The following is a 19995-nucleotide window of genomic DNA, read 5'->3' as shown; positions in this document are numbered from 1 at the left end:
GTGTGCTGAGCTGACTATGATACGCTTTGCTAACATGGTGCCCCACTTCAATTCTCTAACAAACCATGTCATTAAAGATTGGAAACCCGTGTTTAGAAAAGGGCCAAGGGGAAACTTTTAGGATGCTTGGACATCTTAAGAGACACAAAAAAAAAAACATGGGAAAACATTTGTGGCGTGTGCGTGCGATACCCAACCCGCTGATGCAGTCGGGTCAGGTGAGGAGACGGGAGGGGAAAGTAACGCGGAGATGCTAGGCCAAGACTCCAATGTCCTCACGACTTCCCTTCAACACTCGAGCGATGTTACAAGGCTGGCGCCCTCGGAATACAGGGAGTCGAGGGGCTCGAAAGTTCACGCAGCAGCGAATGACATCCAAATTATTTGGGGAAGTCACCAGAGTTCGGCAGGAAAAATAATGCATTTTTTTTATTGCTGTCAAATGTTCTTGTCGTCTATCTTGATTTGTTTTGCATGATTTCCTCCATGTCGAATTTCTCCCTGGAGTTTCCAGTCAGGTGGAAAGCTGACCCGACGTAGCAACGGTAACTTTGCAAATATCTTCCCAAACTGCGGCGCAGCTAAACGGGGGCTGTGACCTTTTTGGAAAGCGCACAAGATTGGTCTGTGGAGAGCTGTAACTTGTTTGTAATGCGAGCCTTATGTCGCCGTGGACAAAACGGGCGTTGGCTGCCAGCAGTCAAAATAGCCAATTATACAGTACAGTAGCAAATTCCTGCACCAGACAGCTCGCAGAGTGATGATGTCGGCCGTCGAGGTGCAAGCCCAGAACCCTGTCGCCACGGAGACGCGAAGACCGCGGTGGAGTCCCCCCCCCCCCGCCTGACCACCAGCGGCTGGCAACGGGCCGAGCTTCGCACCAGGGTGCGAGGCCAAAAGCTTGTCTCCACTGTCAGATCGCCCGGCGCATGCCAGTCTGTGAGGGCGAGGGGGGGCGGCGGGAGAAGGGTTGCCAGCTGGGCTGCTACTTCATGGCAGAGTAGCGCTCTCCCCAAACAAACACAAGCGGCGGCTTCCACGCAACCCGTCATTAGCGAGCGTGCGTGACCGCTCGACTCCCCGAAAGGCTCAGCCAAGCCTTGAACATGCGCTGCGCTCGTCTGGGCCAAAAGCAGATATCGCGGCCGCTTTATCGCCAGCGGCGGAACTCGTTCCACTTCTTACTTTTATGTTTGGAACGTGCCAGACGAATGCCAAACGCTTTTGCAGGGATTAGCTTGTGTGCCGCCTAATTACACAACACTTTGTCGACTCGCGCAGGCTAAAAACGGAGGCTAGGCATCGGACATTACAGGGTATCGTCGACGGAAACGCGGCCGGCTTTTGCGGCCCGACTTTGGTTTTGGCGTACGTAAAAAAAAAAGGCATTCTTGCATATTCCCAAAAATCTAATCAGTCAGCGGCGGACATCAACTATATTGGTCCAAAAACGTCTTCTAAGATTCGGGTCAAGTTGGTCAAAGAGGTGACCGCAGAACAAGACGGTTCTGGATGGTAAAATTGGAATAAATCAACACATCTCCAGCGCTCCTTACGCATCGTCAGTGCGGTGATGCTTCGTCAAGCAATTTTTTTTTTTTCCCCAGCCCTCCTTTAACCCCCGCTGACTGTCACTCCGACAAGACGGCGGGAGATCAGTGGCGCCGGTGTCCCTTGAAGTGGCTCCAGGTGTCACTCCAAGGGTACCCGCCCACTTTGATCCACCGTCGAGCGCCTGTTGGGCCGCGGCAGCCTCTGATTCTGCCCGTCACAAGGATGGGGGTGATGCTTGGCGGGTGGGGAGGGGTGCCAGCGAGGCTTTACCTGTCCAAAAGTTCTTTGGAGCGGGGATGATGGGTGAAAATCGCCCTTTTCCCGTTGTGGCTTTACTTCCGAGCGGAAGGTTCGGAAGCATTTTTAAAAATATGTCTTAATTAGTTGCGTCAACTTCCAAAACGCCTACTTTCTTTCCAAAGAGCTGCCTCTGGAGTGGCAAATGAAAAGCGCCTCATCAGCATTCTCTAATGGGCAAGCCAGGAGAGAGAGGAGGTGGCGGTGGCGGCGCTTGTTTGGCGAGTAATGAGGATGAGGCGCGCAAGGCTGCCATTGTCCCAGCGGCGGCCCGTCCAAACACACAACCCGTTATTAGGCCAGTGTAAGTATTGTTTGGATTTCATGCCACAATTCCTCAAATAGCGCCCACCGCTGTGTGCGCTACTTACTTCAAGACAAATAAACGACTACTTAAAATGTCAAGGGGAAAAAAAAAATCGGATGAGATGCCGCCATGTTAGACAAATGCAGAAAATATGGCTAATGATCTCATTTCATAGAAAAGCATATTCAAACTCAGTTGCTGACCAAAACAGCAGCACCTTCTTAAATGTGATTTTTGCGTTCCCAATTCATCTTTTGCCAAGCAAACGCTCTCAATGGCTGGCACGCATTGGTGGACACGGCGCAGCTGCGCCCATTGCACAAGTTAAAAGGCACGATCGGACACGTTTGCCAGAATCAAGACATTTGAACATGAAAAGCCGAGTGACCCACAGGGGAGGCCACAATGTGGCAAACACATTTCAACGTACAACGTGGCGAGATCACATGAAAACGGGATCCGCCGGGAATGTTCTGCCACTCGGGCCACGTGATGAACGGCCACAGTGGACGGCGCCTTTCAAAACGGAATGCAACCCTGTTGCTAACCAAAACAGCAGCCATGAAACACAAAGAGTCATTGGTCCTAATGAGGCTCACTAAAAGAAAGGGAACTGTTTTTGAGGGGGTCTACACTGATCAAAAGCATTTTTCCAAAGAATGGCCTGGCGTCCCGCCACATTGTGCGAGTAAATAAACTTTCCCCAGACACTGTTGTGGAAATCCCCGCCCCTTCACGTCTGGCCCTACAAATCGGCGTCAACACTAAATAAATCAACGGAGAGTACAAAAGGCGACGGCGAAAGACGTAAACAAGGCTGCGCTCCATCTTTCAGCTTCAATTATCGCCACAATCAAATCGTTTTGTTCGATCGCGCGCTTCAAGCGGGCCCCGGGATGCCGCCGTCAGCCAAGTGACCTACATTGACGCAGACGGCCACGAGCTGGGAATGCCGCGCATCTTCAAAACAAAAGGGAATTTTGTCCTGATTTGCAAAAAAAAAAAAAAAAAGCAAGACTTGAAAGGGCTTTGATTTTTGGTGATATGGCTTGACTCCTTTTTGTCACATATGAAACCAAATCTGCAAGAATGTTGCTGGATCTGGAAGAATCTGAGGTGAGCAGGAGCCTACTGATGGACCGTTGGCCCAGTTGGGGACCACCGGGGTTCGTTCTGGCAATGGGAAGCAGTGGGCACCGTCAAAGGGGGCAGTGAGGCGGGGCGGGGGGGGAGCGAAGCAGCGAGGCTGTCGGACCCTGGCCGGCAGCTGATCCCACATGCAGGTGGTCGACTCAGTCGCCAGGCAGGCAGATGAAAAAGTCCAGGCCCCGGGTGGACCTCCCTTTGAAATGGGAATGGAGGGGCCTGGATATCAGACGGAAAAGATAAGCAAGCTCCCGGCCGGGCCGCCGCAGAACAGCTCCATATTCATGCCAGGCGGCTTGGAGGCGGACCGCTCGCTCGCTGGCGCTCGGGACGTTGCGTCAGGGACCGCCTGACGCCCTGGAAATTGCTGGCCAAAACGTGAAGCATCCTTTATGTTTTTCAGGGGCTGGAGTTGCTCAAATAGCTGCTACAATCCAAACTTGACCAACGGATTTTAAGACTTTGGAAGGATCCGTGGGAAAGCCGTTCCCACTGAGAAAGACTCCCGACACCGACTCGCTACTTTTTGCCTAGGTCTTGACAGTTGAGGAATGAGGGACAGAATGACGTCTTTGAAGAGGGACACGTTCAATGTTAAGATTCGCCTCTCGCTACTCGAAAGCCACGTTTCGCTTTTATTCCCAACCGGCGTGCCGACACAATCTCAATGTTTGCGCTTGCTTTTGAGAAGCCCTCATAAATCCTGATTTGAGGGGGGCCGGCACGAGACGGGCGCTGGGTCGGCGGGACGCTACGTCTGATTAAGTCTTCCCATTAGCTGACAGCTGAACTTTAACATGAATATGATAATATTGAAATAAGTGTGTTATTTACTTAGCGCCGGGGACGGGATGATGAATGATTGTCGGACAGTTACGGGTGAGCGAGCGCCCCCCCCAACACGGCAATTCCCCTCCTCTTGCCGTAATCAAACGTGACAAAATGGAGACATATGCAGAAATATGGGTTACAGTCGGTCTGCCCTCTCTTGTCGCCGCCCCAAATTGTCCACGGGCACTGAAGCGTCCATTTCAATTGGCACTTCCTTCCCGGCCCCGCGGTTTTACATTTAGGCGCTGTCATTTACATATTACTCTTAATCAAAATCCACAGTGGGGCCACAGCCAGGGAGGGGGCGACAAGAAAGAGGGAGCGGGGAGACAAAACCCAGGCGTCGCGGTTCAGGGGGCTGCCACTTTATGAAATGGAGATGTGATTGAACACGCGCGTGTGTGCGTGTGTGTATGTAGACACGGGCGGCGCAGCAAGGCGTATTGAATTATTTGTGTTTGAATTGCGTGTTTGATGGCGACGGGATACCAACGAGCGGGCGGAGGAAAAGTTCCCGGCAAGTAGTTGAACAAAACATGGAGGTTCCAAATGGCCTTTCCTACCTGCCGCTTACCTTCTCAGCATGCCGGTGAGGATGCGGGAGCTCTTGCCCAGGTTGGCGTCCGTTTCTCGCAGCTGCAGGGAGAAGAAGGTCAAGTTTGAGTTGGTTTTCTGGGTGCAATTTGGAGAACTGAGCACATTTTGGGACCGGTAGAAATTGAAATACCGCTGAGCAGACTGGAGCACTTGATGCGTGTGTGTGTGGCATTTTTTTTTGAGGAGGGGGCAGTTCAAAACCGCATAAATCTTGATGCATCAAATATCTGGATTCTGGCAAAGTGGTTGTTAACTACCTCTTGAACTCCATCGCTTCATCTCCTGGCTTCTTTTCGCTTTCACGAACGGACTTGAAAGTAGTGCGCGTGTGTTTGTGCGAGTGTGGGGGGGGAAGCTAGACTCTCGGGAAGAAAGTAGAGAGTCAAAAAAAAAACAGCAAAAGAAAGAGCGAGCAAGTAGCCTCAGTAGACACGGTGGAGCATTTTTGAAAGGAGATGTTTGACTTCCTTTGAGCGAGGCCTGCTGCCTTGTTGTGATCCTTAAGCATTGGGCGCTGAGGGGCCGCCAGGGGCGGAGCTGCCAGGGGTGGGGGTTCTCGACTACCTGCCCTCGTCCACGCCACGGCAACACTCACCCTCTCTCGGGCCCTCTGGATCTTCTCACGGTCGGTGTGAAGGTTAGAGAGAATTTCTTGACCCACTTGTTCTGCAAAACAACAAAGCAGCGGCGTTAGCGTGAAGGGACACGCAATTACAAAACAAAATGTGGTCACTGTCTAGCTGCTGTCCCTTGACTTGGATATGCCCCAAAAAAAAAAAAAAAAAAATCAGTCCTTCCATCAATGCCGCTGCAGCATTAGCGTTTAAAACTGATGGAGGCGAAAGGATGAATCGAGAGGGGAGTGAAGAATCCTGGCGCGGATCAAAGACGGGCTTTCAAGCGCACCAAACAAACGCGAGGTAAACAACACACTCGCTGACTGTATTACACTACACAGGTGCCGCACACCAAAGGGCCCACGTGCTGAGCGCCTGTTTTGGAGGAGTGGGGGGGAGCTGAAGAAAAAAACAAAAGTAGAAAAAATGGGGTTACATCTGGCAGCTAAAAAATGGGGGAAGAAGTAAATGGCATTGTTGCGAGAGGGGGGGGTGCGCCGTCAAACAAATGACACTCCATTCATCCCTCGGAAGCTTTTAGCTCCCCGACACTGGAAGTGACTCAAATGCGTCGCTTCCTGCCTTCATTAATTTCTAATCCGGGAGCAGACAGATTGAAGGATACCCAGATTAAACAGCGCAGTCAGACACTCACATGTGACAAATAGCAGAGATTAAAAAGACTGAGCGCAGGTATTAATAACACACAGCGGCGCTACCCGAGTAGAACAAGGGAAGGCGGCGCCAACGGAAATCTTCAGTTAAAAAGACAAATAAGCACACGCGTCCTTTTTTGTCAGGCACGTAGATGATTGGGAAAGTTGGCGTTGAAAACGAGGCCTCGGATCGTGCCCAAGGTTTGTTCGCAACTCCACTTCAACGACTCCGACGAAAGATTCGCTCCGTTCCGCAGAGGCACGGCTCTCGTGTTTATCGAGATCCACACCGATATGAAAAGAAGCGTCAAATTCGAAAGGTATTATGGACCAAAATGGTAACGGTTGCCCTTGAGCAAAAAAAATAGATATAAATATATCGGCTCACGGAACCTCGGCAAGATTAAAATCTCCTTCAATGCTGTCGTGTCGTGACCTCGTCTGAGACGGGAAATTAGATAATGACCTTCTCAAAAGAAAAACTTTTTAATGGCTCGCTCAAGTTCTTTGCTGACTGTTCAATCACGGCTTGTTAACACAAATCCATGTGTGCGTTGGTGTGTGTTTGTGTGTGTGTCAATGGCAAGGCTTGATTGGCTTTAACGTTTGGAGCCTTCCTCATTTTCTGGCAGCTATCTACATTTGCATTCATCTTCATTCAACTTCATCGTGACCATTTGCGCTAAATGCACACTCATTCATCATCAAGATCGAGGAGTGGGGGGAAGAAAAAAAAAAAAAAAAAGAGCCGGAGAGCAGAAACGGACCAACTGTTGCCTCGCTCTTGTTGCTCATTAGCCAGTCAAATATTCCCTGGCAGTTTGAGCGGCGATTAACAATTGAAATGACTTTGGCGTCTCAAGATGGCCGCCGTACCCCAAGGTCTAGTTAACAAGCCCATTATTACATTTAACTGCTCGCTCCTCCGCAGGAAAGAATTAGCGGAGAAAATTAAAAATTGCCAACGGGGAAATGGTCGCTTTCGGAATCCATGAGTCTCTCCAGGAATTGATTTGTACGATGGCGCCACGGATGAGACGTCATCATTTTAAGATGCTCGGGAAGTACATTTGGTGTCGCTCAGACGAAGTCGAGCAGTCGACTGCCAGAAACTCCCCGGTGCCTAAAGTTACCTCTCTTTGTACCCTTTTTTTTTTTTTTTTTCCCGAGGAGTAACAAGTTCCACAACTGTCTGGTGACACACTTTCATCACCTTTCATCCAAGTTGCAGCCACCACACCGGGACGTATTTATGATGCCGAGCCCACAGGCCATGAGGCCAACGAGTCCGAGCGTGGTGCCCTTAAGTGCGCACACAACAAACTTGCTGACCGAGTTGCGACATTGCTAAAAGTTGGGGTTATGGAGCCGGGTTTTGGATTAGGTTTCCTTCACAAGCACACCTTCATGTGAGCCTAATTGCCTATGTCAAAGTACAAAAATCCACATCAGCGTATCCCGAGTCGCCCTCGTCGGAGAACCGTCAGACTGCATTTGCGGCCGCTTTCTTCACCGGGCCGGGCCGGGCCGGGCTGTGTTTTATTCATGGCCGGCGCCCTGACCCCGCACGGCTCCTGTTCTGACAAATCACTTCTGATTAAGACAGATCTCCGTTAGTCGGCCACTCAACTTGGCCTATTCATCATTCTGGGTTCTCCTCCTCCCTCGACCCCTCGCTCCCCCGCCGCCGCCGGATCGTTTGCCTGTCCGTCAGACCGAAGCGCGGTGCGCCGGAAAAATTTACAACGCTTCTTTAAACGGCTGATTATGGACAATTGGCGGGACGGCGCCGAGCAGTAAGGTGGTCTTAAGATGCCACTTTAATGGGTATAAATGAGCGGACCGGGCCAGCGGCAGAACGGCGGCTAATAGGCGCATTTGTTTAAAAATGAGCAAAGGGGTAGAAAATTGAAAGCTGCATTTGTGCACCGCCCCTCCCTTTCTGTTTCAAAGTCTCGACGTGTCCAATTTACATTTGCATTATTGAAGTCACTCTGGCTCGCTTGTAAAGCAACTTCCTCTGCCGCTCATATTTAATAGTTTGTGTGACATGCAATATTTACAATCACCAAAGCAAATCAAAAAGGGGAAACTCCTCACAATGAAAATTAACGTGAACAGCGACCGGTGCTGAAAGAACGGTCAGCGCAAATTGGGCGGACTTAATCGAGCACTCCTTACTCAAGCATCCAAATGAAAACAAATGGACTTTAGGTGCTTCGGGCGTGACAAAGTGCGAGTTTTTTTTTTTGGAGGTCGTCAATTAAAAAAAGAGGACAGGAAAAATTGAACAGACTGCCAATACAGCTGAGCTGACGTATTCATTCCTTTTTCCAGCGTTGAGAAAATGATTTTTCAATTAAACTAAAAAAAAATTACATTTAAATTTGTAAAAAAAAAATGCACAGAATTAAAAGTCACCTCCGAACCATCAATGCAAAATAAAGACCAAAAAAGGAACAGTTCTACAAAATGTCGTGAGTCCATTAGCCGGTGAGAAATTCCAACACGAGGAAGTGTTCATTTCAAAATCAATGGAGGGCAGGCTGTGGATCAGCTACCACAACAATTAAGGCGACTGGTGCAAAAAAACACAAATCACAATCTGACAGTTTGCAAAAAGTTTGCCAATTTGTCGGCAAAGTGGACCCGGCAAGAGACGTGTTCCCGGGCAGGAAAAAAAAAAAAAAAAGTCAAACTTGCCATTCATTTCCAACAGTTTAAGAGCGCTAATCGTGGCATTAGCATTGATTAAAGGCTTGGGCGTCTTTAATCAAGAGAGTTGACGGGCAGATCAAAGAAGCAAACGCAGCATTTCTTGCCTTTCAATTACGTGTACAACAGCACACCTCGGGCACACTCCCCTCCCCTCCCTGCCCATCCTCTCAAACTGCAAAAGGAGATCTAACCCTCCAAAAACACTTCATTAGCCAATCAAATGCAGGCAAGCAGGCGGGCGGTTGCTGATTAGCGAGGATTCGCCGTCCTCTCCGCTAACTTGGAAGGCCTTCATTAGACTTGTCACAAACGGGACGCGGCATCAAGCTCATTTGCATCTTTTTGACCAGGCCCGCATCTTTACCTCAACCGCTGCTGATTATATAAATCAACCAAATAGCTTGTTAATGTGCCCGCCCACGTGAAGGAGCTGGACAAAGATAAGTTTCAAAAGTTGTGTGGCTGTCAGCTTTGCATTTGTACTGGGAAAAATGCAAACGTTGAATCCAATTTGTGAAGCCGCATTGACTGTGAATGGAAGACAAAAGGCACAAAGTTTGTCTTTGACTTGGGGGGGGGGGCAAGGCCAATGGTGCGCTCTCAGGACAAAAATGGCGCTATTATGCACGGCGGCCTGGTGACATCCCGCGCCTCATTTAACGGCGAGTCAGCGAGCGAGGGTCTGCATCTTGAAGGATGACGATTGTCATCCGCCGCTGTGAATACGCGGCGTGGCACCGCATGTGAGAGCATCTCAAAACACTTGTGTACAGCGTGCAGGCTTTTTCTCCCGCCTCCCTTTCTTTCGTTCTTGCTTTCACTTTTTGTGTTTGAAAGCCACGTGCGCAAGACGAGAACGACTATACGGTACATAGAAGAGGACGTGGCACAATGGCGGAGCTCTGACGGCCAGTATAAAAAATAAAAAAAACATGCATGTTTATTTACTGCAGATTGTGTCATCCTTTAAAGACAACTAACTTATAATTCCATCATCTATTTGAGAATAAAAATGCATTTGTAAAAATCCATTTTCTGGTTTCTGCAGCAGGAGAGCGCAAAATGCCGAGCCGGCACATTTACAACAATAAAAATCCTGCAGCTCGCCATGCAAATCTTCCATCTCGAGATGAGCACGCGCCGTTTTTGATTGAGGCTGACACTTGACAGCCCGGCCCGGGGTCCCGGCCCGGCAGGCCACGGCGTACCCCGGGGGCTGTTGACCCGGCCCCCCGCACGTCGGTCACCGGGGCTAACGAAGGGGCGGCGGAGCCCGCTTAGCCATTCAAGCTCATCCGTCGGCCGCATGTGTACGCAGCTCCCCGAGAGAGCCTTTGCGAAACAAGTGTCAAAAGCCAAGGAGACGCTTTGTACCTGGGAGGTATATTAATGCTCGCATAGCCTGGCTTGCTGCACAAGGGAAGAAAAAAAAAAAGCCTTTGTCCTCCAAGAAGATGAAGGACAAAGCCTGAGACAACTTTGGAGGATGTTAACGTGGATGGAACAAAACGAGGGAAGAATAGCTGTAGTCGAGGCGTCCATTCTGTCGCTAAGCTAACATGGGGGACCCGACGAAAACAGTGCACAGAACTTAAACGGGTCTTGACACCGACAAATGTATGAAAACATTTGATTCTGACGTCTTGTAAAAAAAAAAAGAAAGAAAAAAAAAAAGGCACACGGGCCTGCCTGTGTGATGATATATTTTCAATCTTTCCAAGCTGAAATTAGCCGGGATTTTTTAAGATCAGGGAGTGTTTTTTAAGCTATGAAAAATGGATTAAATGAAGAGGAAGTCTGGCCTTAATGAGCTCCCTGGGCTACGGAGCAGCAGGGACGAGGCCAGCCTTTGAGGAAGAAGCGGGGCAGCGGGGGCCCGTGCCGTGCCGTGCCCAAAGTCTGCCAGCTTCTGCCAATGGCACAGACGGCACCTGGGCAAGGCCCCGGTGCCAGAAAGGGGCCAGGACCAACTTTGCGTCCAATCGGGAAACTTTGCTCCGAGTTGGACTTTTGGAAGAGCGCGTTGTTTGTCATCAGTCCGTGACAAAAACAAAGTGACACAATCTTTTTCAGAAGAGCACAAAAAAACGCAGGTTCATCGGTGTAATTGCGGCTGTCAGCTTTCCCGGTTGCCGTCTCCATCGGCAAAGTTAACGGAGAATAACGAGCCGGGCCAGTTGCCCGATCTATTGGGTGTCAATGGGAATTGCCTGTCTGGACGTTGACAAATGACCCATCTCGGCAAGATGACAGTCGCCGGCTGCCGTGCTGACAGCTCGATACAGTGCAGTGCGGGCGGAAGGCATCAGTAGGAAACGGCAGCCACATGACTGTGACAAACACAAAATCAGGTATTTCAAAAAAAAGTCATCACTCCGACCTCAAATGGACAAATTGACAGCGTCCGAGACTCTGTACAGCAAAGATATGAAAAACAAGTAGCCCAAAAACTCAACTTAAAATAAGTAGCCCGGAAGTTTCCTAGGCCCAAAAAGTCAGCACCCTTGTTAAAAAGGTAACTGACCCTGGACCAACACCGAAGTGTAAATAAAATTAGCGGTTGAAATATTCCATTTCACTCCCAACACCGGTCAGAGTTGGCATCAAGTCAGGTTTACTTGAAGAGAGAGGATGGCAACACAGGTCATGGGGAAAAAAAAAATCCCCTGACTACATGATAGCGTGACGGCACAAGCGCGTCATGTTTCATGGATAGTCGCTCTCCCAAAAAATGCACATATTCATAAAACGGGAGGCGGCACACAAGTGCAAATGGCGAAGGAAAACCAAAAGCAATGCATGCGAGTGTGTTTGGAGCAAGTCCCAATAGTGACCCCCATTCGGCATCTCCAGGGCATAAATAAACATGTGTGCGCAAGCACGCCGGTGGATTATAATCACAGAGAGAAAAGGGGAATCAAATTTATTCCGCAACGGCCATTAATATTTCAGGCCCGTTACTGTAGCCCGTGTGAGAGAGCATGAATGATTAATTTAGACATCACCTCTGTCACAAGCCCTTACCGGGCCAAGCTAGCACAGCAGCGCTAAACAAAAGGGGGGGCTACCCCAATGTTTCTCGCCGTTGTTGTCGTAGCGCTCGCTCGGGTTTGGATGCGCTTTCGTCTGGCAAGACAAAAGGGAGGACTGCCAAGGAGGGGGGTGAGGTGTGTTGGACAAGTTGGCCGGCTTTGTGCTTTTAAGGCTTTTCTTACAGCGCGGTGACCTTAAAAGACGCGGGTATCCAGAGGATACAGTCACCGTGGCTGTCGCTAGCTTCAAGCCATCAAAAGTCGGAGCACCTTTCAGGCTCCCGTTGAGACCTCGTGCTGAGCTGTCTGGAAAAATTTCGGCAATGGAATTAACCGAGGCACCCGCAAATGAGAAAATCCTTCCAGGATGCAGCGTAAATCGGATTCATCGCAAAGTGTGATGAAAGCACAAAGCCAATGTAACTGTTCAATTAATCCATCAATAGCGTGTTAGCACTCTCACGTCAATGGCGGATGGTGAGCAGCCTGGCGTCAATGCAAGATGACTTTGCCCGCCCGTGCATGTGCGTGCCTTTTTTGGATTTGTGGCGTGTCTGACAAGTGGAGATCACAAGCGGGCGACATCCATCTTACGGGCCTGTGATGCCGCCGCTACCATCTCCAAAGCCCGAGGGGGGTTCCTCAAAATAAACCAGCCGCTTTACTGTATGCACGCAATTTCGGCGATGCTCCGTCATCGGATCGTAATTCAAAACAATCAGTTGGGCGAGAAAGCTGATTAAGTACGTTTAATTGGGCGTGGTGGCGGGCAATACAAGGAGGCTACCTGCAGAGATCCTGGCAGGGGTGGGGGAGGAGGTTTGGGGGGGGCGTGCGGATCAAGGCTGCATGACACTGATGGGATGTGTTGGCACATGCCCTCAGGTGCTTTTGGTGTGGTTGTCATTTTGTTGTTTTTCCTCCATCACTGTCATAGCATTCAAATGAAAAAAAAGAACGTTCCATAAATAAATAAGGAATGCACACAACAAGATGGATTGATGAGCTGTGATGTTTTGGGTAGTTTGGACAAAGTTGTTGACAGGCACTTTTCTCTCTCTTGGGAAATTGTCACAGAAAAGGAAAAAAAAAAAAAAAAAAAAGGAGCTGGCTAAGAAAACTTGTGTTCCGCTTTTTCACATGCTGCAAAAACCCGGGTAATTACCGCCGTGACCCGTGACACAGGGGTCAAACTCGAGGCCCGGGGGCCAGATTGGGACCACCGCACCATTTCTTTGCAGACTCTTGGAAAGATTTTATTCCTTCAAAACACGAGGAAAAAAAACCTCATAAGATTGGGAAATTAACATAATAAAAGATTACATATGGATGTTATTTCTCAACTCGTGGCTTACGGGACTTTCAGAGGTCAATATGCATCTGAAAAACTTTCCCCGGTTGGAAGAGGAAAAAAAAAAAAAAAAAAAACTGCGTAGGACTTTAAAGCGGCGTCAACTTCCCGAGTCTGTTGGCTATAGTTTCTAACGGCAGTCGCGGATCGATACGTAACTGTACATATAGCGCAAGTGGAACAAGCCCTGTCAAAGGTCACTCCTTTTTTTTTTTCTCCACGCTTGCCTTGGTATGAGGAGGAGGTGGAAGAGAAGATGGAGGCGAAAGACATGAGAGCCAAGAAAGACAAACCCGGGCAAAAAAAACCAAATCCCGGCTCTTGTAGTCGCGGAACCGGGCGCTTAATGGGCTTTGACATGAACGCCGGAAGGCCAAAGAGAGGAGGAGGGGGCGGGGCCGCGTCGATAGCGCTGCGCGAGAGCGGCCGGGGGGAGCTCGCAGCGGCGGCTCGGGCCAAGTCCCTGGTACGAGCATAGGCCGGGGGCCTGACCGCGAATCATTAGAAAGTCAATGAGTTCTTGAGCGCTCGCAGCCACGCTGGTTATCCCGTGGATATACAAATGTATACAGAGAAATTCACCTGCCAACGGAATACGGCGTGGACAGCTGCAGCGCTACTGCGAGACAATTTTGCTCTCATTCGCTCTCTCTGATATGTTGCCAGTATTCTTGGTATGTCAGATAAATATGTACAACGAACCGTCACCGATTAGAGGATGAGTTGCTAACGTGAGCTAACGTTGCCTAGCAAAACTGGCAGACCTTGAAGGAATTCTAATCACTGCCACAGGTCCAAGATCGGTGGAGTTATCGCTTTTTGATGCTGCGGCTCGAGTATGACTATTAAGCGCAGCCCCTTCTCGTACCAGACATCGGCCTCTCCGGAGACGTGGGGACTAAACTGACCTCACCCCCGGACCCCCATGCATTTTTTAAAAGTCTCAAACTGATACTGACACATAGCCCACCGACTGGACTACATAATGAGACATGTCGTTGACATTTAAATTAAAATGGAGACTGGCAAGTAGTAGCCGTCAAGACCACATGGACTGACGTTTGGAGGAATCCAGACCAAGTCTTGACCTATACTGTGGTTGACCCTGTCAAGACCGCTGAGGATTGCAAGACCAACAATTCAAGCCATTGAGATGAAGTCAGGACCAAGAACTAAAGATTGAGTAAAATCCACAGTTTGAGGAGACAAGACCCGGACTTTGATCTGAGACTTTGGAGTATTCCAAACCAAGGCATGACCATGACTTAGATGAATCCAGGCCAGGTGAAGACTTAAGACTTGGCCTTCCCCAAAGCCTCCATTGATCCAGGTTCAGTTTGTGTTTCAGGGCCTCATCTATTAGTTGTAAAAAGCTCATTTGGCCCTTGAGCTCAACCATGTTCCCTCCCCAGCAGTAGTATTTGCAATCTGCTTTTGGACTAATGAATCCCAGGGTAATGGCTACTTGTATTTTGTTTTGCATCAGGTGCTTGTACATTCAAGCATATGCAACACCCTAAATCCAAATTGCGCCCAATCAATATCCTCCAAGCTGCCTAGCCTTCCTCTGATCAATATGCACCCAACCTAAACTTTTTTTAAACCGATATTACTCCCCTGACCGTAGATCAATGGTCTATCGATTAATACGCTCAATCTTTTAAGGGCAAGATTTGGACAGACCCCATCTGGTCTGACCTGGAACAAAAACTTTTTGAAAATGCCTTATATTTAAATGAACTGATTGGTCCTCTGGAAAATCAGCGAAACACTACTGGACATCTTATCATGTGGAGCTATCACACTTTGCCCAGCCCTGGATTAGGTGCAAAAACGGGAGTCTGGACATTGCTCGCCTGACAAAAACTATGACTTCTGAAGAAAGCGATGCAAGCAAAGTCGTTTTAAAAAAAAAAAAAACGGCTTGGCTGATAAGATCAAGAGGGAGGTGATCGGAAAAAAACCAAAACAAATGAGAATAGAGTGACAGAGGGTGCGCCAGGGTGAGGGGGTGCCAGAAACTTGGGAGGGGATTGACGTTCACTGAGGCTTCTCAAAGCCACCGAGTCTCCTTTGAAGGGATTATTAACACATTTTGATTACTCTGGTCCAGTTGTCGCGGAAAATATAACCTCCATCAGGGCTGGGGAACAGGCGGTCGCAGTCCCCACCCCCCAATCACCCTCGGCTGGCCCGACTCAAAGCCGGCCGCTAATTACCACCTCAGACGTCGCGGAGAATAGACGAGCACCTTATTAGTGTCACAGACACACGTCAGTATGTCAGCCGTGACTTGCCTTAGCAATAATAGAAGAGCTGGAGTTTAGCTCAAACTTTGGTGTGGTGGGAAGTTCAATGAGGGAGCAATTTTGATACTACGGCTGGTTGATTTGGATCCCAAAAAGAGTCATCACAAATAAATCTATCAAATCAATGAATCACAAGCAACCTTCCTGCTGTTAAAACAACACAAAAAAGACGGCAACAAGATCTGAGTCGGGGAAAGGCATCCACCACCACAACAGCAACGTTGAAAAAGAAAGGTGACTTTCAATCGGCTTTTGATAATGAGCACAGCTAATGCTCACTTTGTAGACGATCGGCAATCCCGCGTGTGAAATGTATCGTCATAAACACGCCAAAGTGAGCAAAGGGGGGGGGAGGAGCTGTTTTGGAGAGTTCTGTACACATGGTTTGAGGTCGGGGCCAACAAAGTCAACATCAAAAAGGTCCGGAATGCGAGAGGTAAAAGTAGGCCAGGCCACAGCCAGAGAGAGAAGATGCAGAGGATAGTGAGAGAGGCAGTGGGGATGTAGAAGGGCTCAGTCCCAAGCTGGGAGGAGCTCAGGTGCGAGTTATGAGGAGGCACCTTCTGTTCATGGCTCCGAGGCCCTGCGGTGGATAGAAGAGGGGCCCGGACAGACACGGGTTCCTCGTGTTTGGCCCAAATAATCCAGGTGGCTCAAGACGCACGCCCTTGTTGCATCACGCCACTTCAGACCACAAAACCCTAAGACCCGTGCAAATACTCAAAACTGACAGAAAAGATTATGTGAATTGATTCATTGAAAGAAAATAATGAGGAATCAGATCAAGATCAAGTCAGGATCAAGTTTTTGAGACCTACAGATGAAGAAGTACAGAATTAAAGAGGTCCAGAAGGGATCATGTCAAGACAAATACTTTGAATGATCCGGAGATGAGACCAAGTCAAGACTGAGCAGGGTTCAAGATTTTAAGGCACTCAAAATGAGCTCAAGTTCAAAAAGAGTCAAAACCAAAACAGGACAAAGTCAAAAACACGATTTAGAGTCATCCAGACAAGCGAAGCTTTTGAAGTGTCCAGACCGAGTCAAGACCAATATTCTGGAATGATTCGATTCATGAATTGGAACAAATGTGACAGTCGCCACACGCCCACCCGAAATACATCTCATTGATGGACATTCAACACCACGAATGACTAATGACCTGCGTCTCTCTGATGATCATCTTGGCAGAACTACCGCGAAAAAAAAAAAAAATCACAACTTCTCTCTGTGCAAGAATATGTTCAAACCAGTCAAATCAATTAGATCAAAGACGGAGCTGACGTATGGAGACTTGTTAAGTTAACTGAAGGTAGGTTGCCAGAGTCGTTTGCCCTCACTCGCGGTCGCCGCAGTCAGTCGAAATTGGGAGCGAAGGCTCCGCCGGAGAAAAGGCTGAACCTGTCACAGAGGACGACAGCGAACCCTCGTTTATCATGGGGGGACCTTGCAAGATCATCCAGATTAGGAAAAGCGACATAGGGACCATAACGACCCCAAAAAGCCATCAAAACAATGACTCAATATCTACAATGTAGCAGAAGCCGTGAATGTCATTGTCGGGGGAAAAAAAATAATAAAATACCAGATTTTAATCAGCATCATGTCTTCTGTGTGACCGCAAGCAAGTGTGTGTGAGTGTGTGTGTCAAGGCATTTGCCTTTGCTCTGCATTTGCATGAATTCCTTTAATAAGAATTGTGCACAGAGCTGCTGGTTAAGGCCTAAATGTCGAAAGAGCTCATTAAAACCTGCACAACACGCAACTTCAAGCGCAGGAAGTGAGAGGAAAATTGGCAAGCAACGCCACGGATCGCAGAAACGTCCACGCCGGATAACGTGTGCAGTTTGGAGCCCGGTGAGGACGTTTGCATAATTTCTCTTTGATTGTCGGCCACTGTTGGATCCCCCTGGCCATACGTGTCCAAAACGGACAAGGTGCATTTTCTTGGTCAGGATTTTGATGTTTATGGAAAATAGGTGGATTTAAACACTAATTAGAGCAGACGCTCGAATAAACCTTCCATTAAGAAACGGACTCAGTGACTCAAGCTCAGAAGATCCTAAAGAGACCAGACCAAATGAAGACCAACACTAAGAAATGCAGACCAAGTCAAGACTTTGAGGATTTGAGGCCAAGTAAATGATCAAGATTTTAAGGAGACCAGATCAAATCAAGACCAAGACTAGGAGTTCAGAGCAAGTCAAGACCAAGACTTTGAGGATCTGAAGGCAAGACCAAGACTTGAGACCAAATCAATATGACGGGTTTAAGCAGTGGAGACTTGACACTATGTGGTAAACTACCTGGAGCGGAAGTCGGAGCTGTCGGACATTATTCGCTAGGCCACACCCCCTTAAAGAAAAGTTCAAGGTAACGCGTGAAGACGTTTTTAGAAATGCATGCTCTTCATTGGATGATGACGATTCACTGTCTGTGGGTTTCCCAGCAATGAATTAGAGCAGGCGACAAAAAAAAAACACGAGTTTGAAGAAGCAACATTCCAAAGTCTCCATCAATTTGGTGTGTTGCCATTAAGACACGCACGTTGGCATCAAAGTGCGCGCAGGTCCAGACCGAGCGAGGGGTCCCTTAGGCCACCTTAGCCAGTCCTTCACAAGTACACTTAAAAAGGCAGGCGGCCGTCGAGTACGCGGCGGTTGGCCTCCATTGATGCCCGCCTAACCCGAGATCAGAGTCGCGCTCGGGGAAGAACCGAGCCGATCGGCCCCGCCGCTACCCGAGCGCCGCGCGCATCAACCATTCAGGATTAGCGCGCCGCGCGTATCACGCGGCGAGCCGCCGACTGATGTGAGCGTCGGGGACCATGTCGGCCACTTAGCCGGCCTTTTCTACCTGCTAGTCAACACTCAAAGTTGACACCGCAGCGATTAGAGCGCAGGACACAGGAGGATCTATTTTCTTTTTTTTTTGCCTGCCTGATCCAGAATGAGCATATCATTCTAGGACACAGGTGCTAATGTATTAGCGTACCGTTAGTACAAAAGCACAAGCGGATGGATGAAGAACTACTTTCTTTCTTTTCGCCTTCTCTTTTTAGGAACTTGGGCTCACACAGCCGACCAAACGATTATTGTGTGTGTGCTCGTGTGTGTGTGTGTGGGTCCCCTCCGGCATTTTCTGGTGAGAGCAAACGGCGGCGCTTTCTACAGCAGCTCAAGGGCGCAGCCTGTCTACCAAAGAAAAGAATGCAGCAGAGGAAGAAATAGTGCTTGGCTTTCAAAGTGCATTCTTGAAAGCTTCTGCTTCTGTTCCGTTGGACAAACACAGAAGGCACGTAAACAACTGTCGTTTTGTTGTTGTGCGACTTGGCCGCCCAACGCGCTCGGGTGGCAGTTACCGCCCCCCCTGGACAAATGTGATTGTGCCTAATATGGCAAGTTTGCCTTCTCAAAGTGAGACTGCCATTCTTGTGTGACGCGCCCGAGCAGCGGCGGCGAAGCACACCAAAGGTTAGCGCCTTTCCCAAGACAAAAAAAAAAAACCTGGCAAGGCAACGCTAGTTTTCTTCTGTTTGCTTCGATGATGACAAACAATTTTATCTTCTAAGTGTGTGTGACTCAAGCTGAGTGACACACTCAGGCGTGGAGCACCGCTAAGGTTGAGGCCCACCTCCAAGAAAAAAAGCTTTGTCTCCTTTTGCCCTACCGCGGCAACAACAGTTTTGCTAGCATTGTGGGCAAATACTTTTGTCTCGTAAAAGTTGCGTGAGTGAGGCGCTGGAGCGGCAGCCTCCTAAGGTTAGCAGTCTTCGCAGTGACAAAAAGCTTCTTGTTACTTTTGCCACTGAAAGCTTTCGAGGAGCAAAAAGCTTGACGTTCTTTTGCAAACTCATATACGGCCGGCCACGTGGTGACAAAGGCCGACTCTGCTCGTTGTTTGTAGACTAGAGTCGCGTGATGCGCTGGAGTAGCACCCGCCGAGCGCTTCTAAGGTCGGCGCCCCCCACCCACTGCCAGGCAGATGGGCCAAGCAGCCGATATCCCGGCCGGGCTCCGTTTCATGTCGCCCGGGCGCCTTAAAGGGCCGGCCAGCCCGTCTGATGGCCACCGGGACGGCTAAAGGAGGACGCTCCTTTGACACGGACGAGGGGGGCCTGGGGGTCCCGTAGAGGACAGATGGAGACGGCTAATGCGCCTGGCCGTGTTTGCGGGATAATTGCGCTTCACAAGACGCAGAGATGAAGAAGCAGCTAATGGCGCACGTCAAAGATGGAGACGCGTTTTCTTTAGCGGGACTTCCTGGAGGCTTTTTAACTTCACAGATGCTGCAGCATCTGCTGCTGCATCTTTTTTTTTTTTTACATCTGAAAATGTGAGAAATAGGAGGCGATCCGCTGCTTACACAACACTAAAGATTGATGGCTAAAGAACAAAATGGCTGCTTGCAAAACAAGGATGTTTTTGTTTACATGGAGTTGCTTATTTATTTATGAATCCTGCACACTGGTCTTAATATTGACAGTAACTGGCATTTAGAATTTGGCAGCATCTATATAGAAGGTTGATACTAATGCAAGAGCTATATGGAAAAAAACACGCATTATAAAATATTTTTTG

The 19995-nt window shown here is 48.9% G+C and overlaps 1 protein-coding gene across 4 annotated transcripts in view; it reads right to left on the bottom strand.

Annotated features, from left to right (window-relative positions):
• vti1a (vesicle transport through interaction with t-SNAREs 1A) overlaps positions 1-19995 on the bottom strand; it is a 50595-nt gene that overhangs the window by 7258 nt on the left and 23342 nt on the right. For 2 of the 4 annotated variants that reach the window (XM_037278353.1, XM_037278354.1), the window contains 2 exons: positions 5328-5398; positions 4710-4771 (listed from right to left, as the gene is read on the bottom strand). In XM_037278353.1, the coding sequence (XP_037134248.1) occupies positions 4710-4771; positions 5328-5398 (133 nt within the window). Of the gene's footprint in view, positions 1-4698; positions 4772-5327; positions 5399-19995 lie in introns of all 4 variants that reach the window. The other 2 variants (XM_037278355.1, XM_037278356.1) reach the window with 1 other exon arrangement.

The sequence above is a fragment of the Syngnathus acus genome, chromosome 19 (genome assembly GCF_901709675.1).
Source record: "Syngnathus acus chromosome 19, fSynAcu1.2, whole genome shotgun sequence".
In the NCBI taxonomy this organism is placed as follows: Eukaryota; Metazoa; Chordata; class Actinopteri; order Syngnathiformes; family Syngnathidae; genus Syngnathus; species Syngnathus acus.
The sequence above is the reverse complement of the archived record's forward strand: the minus strand, read 5'-3'. Positions and strand labels throughout refer to the sequence as shown.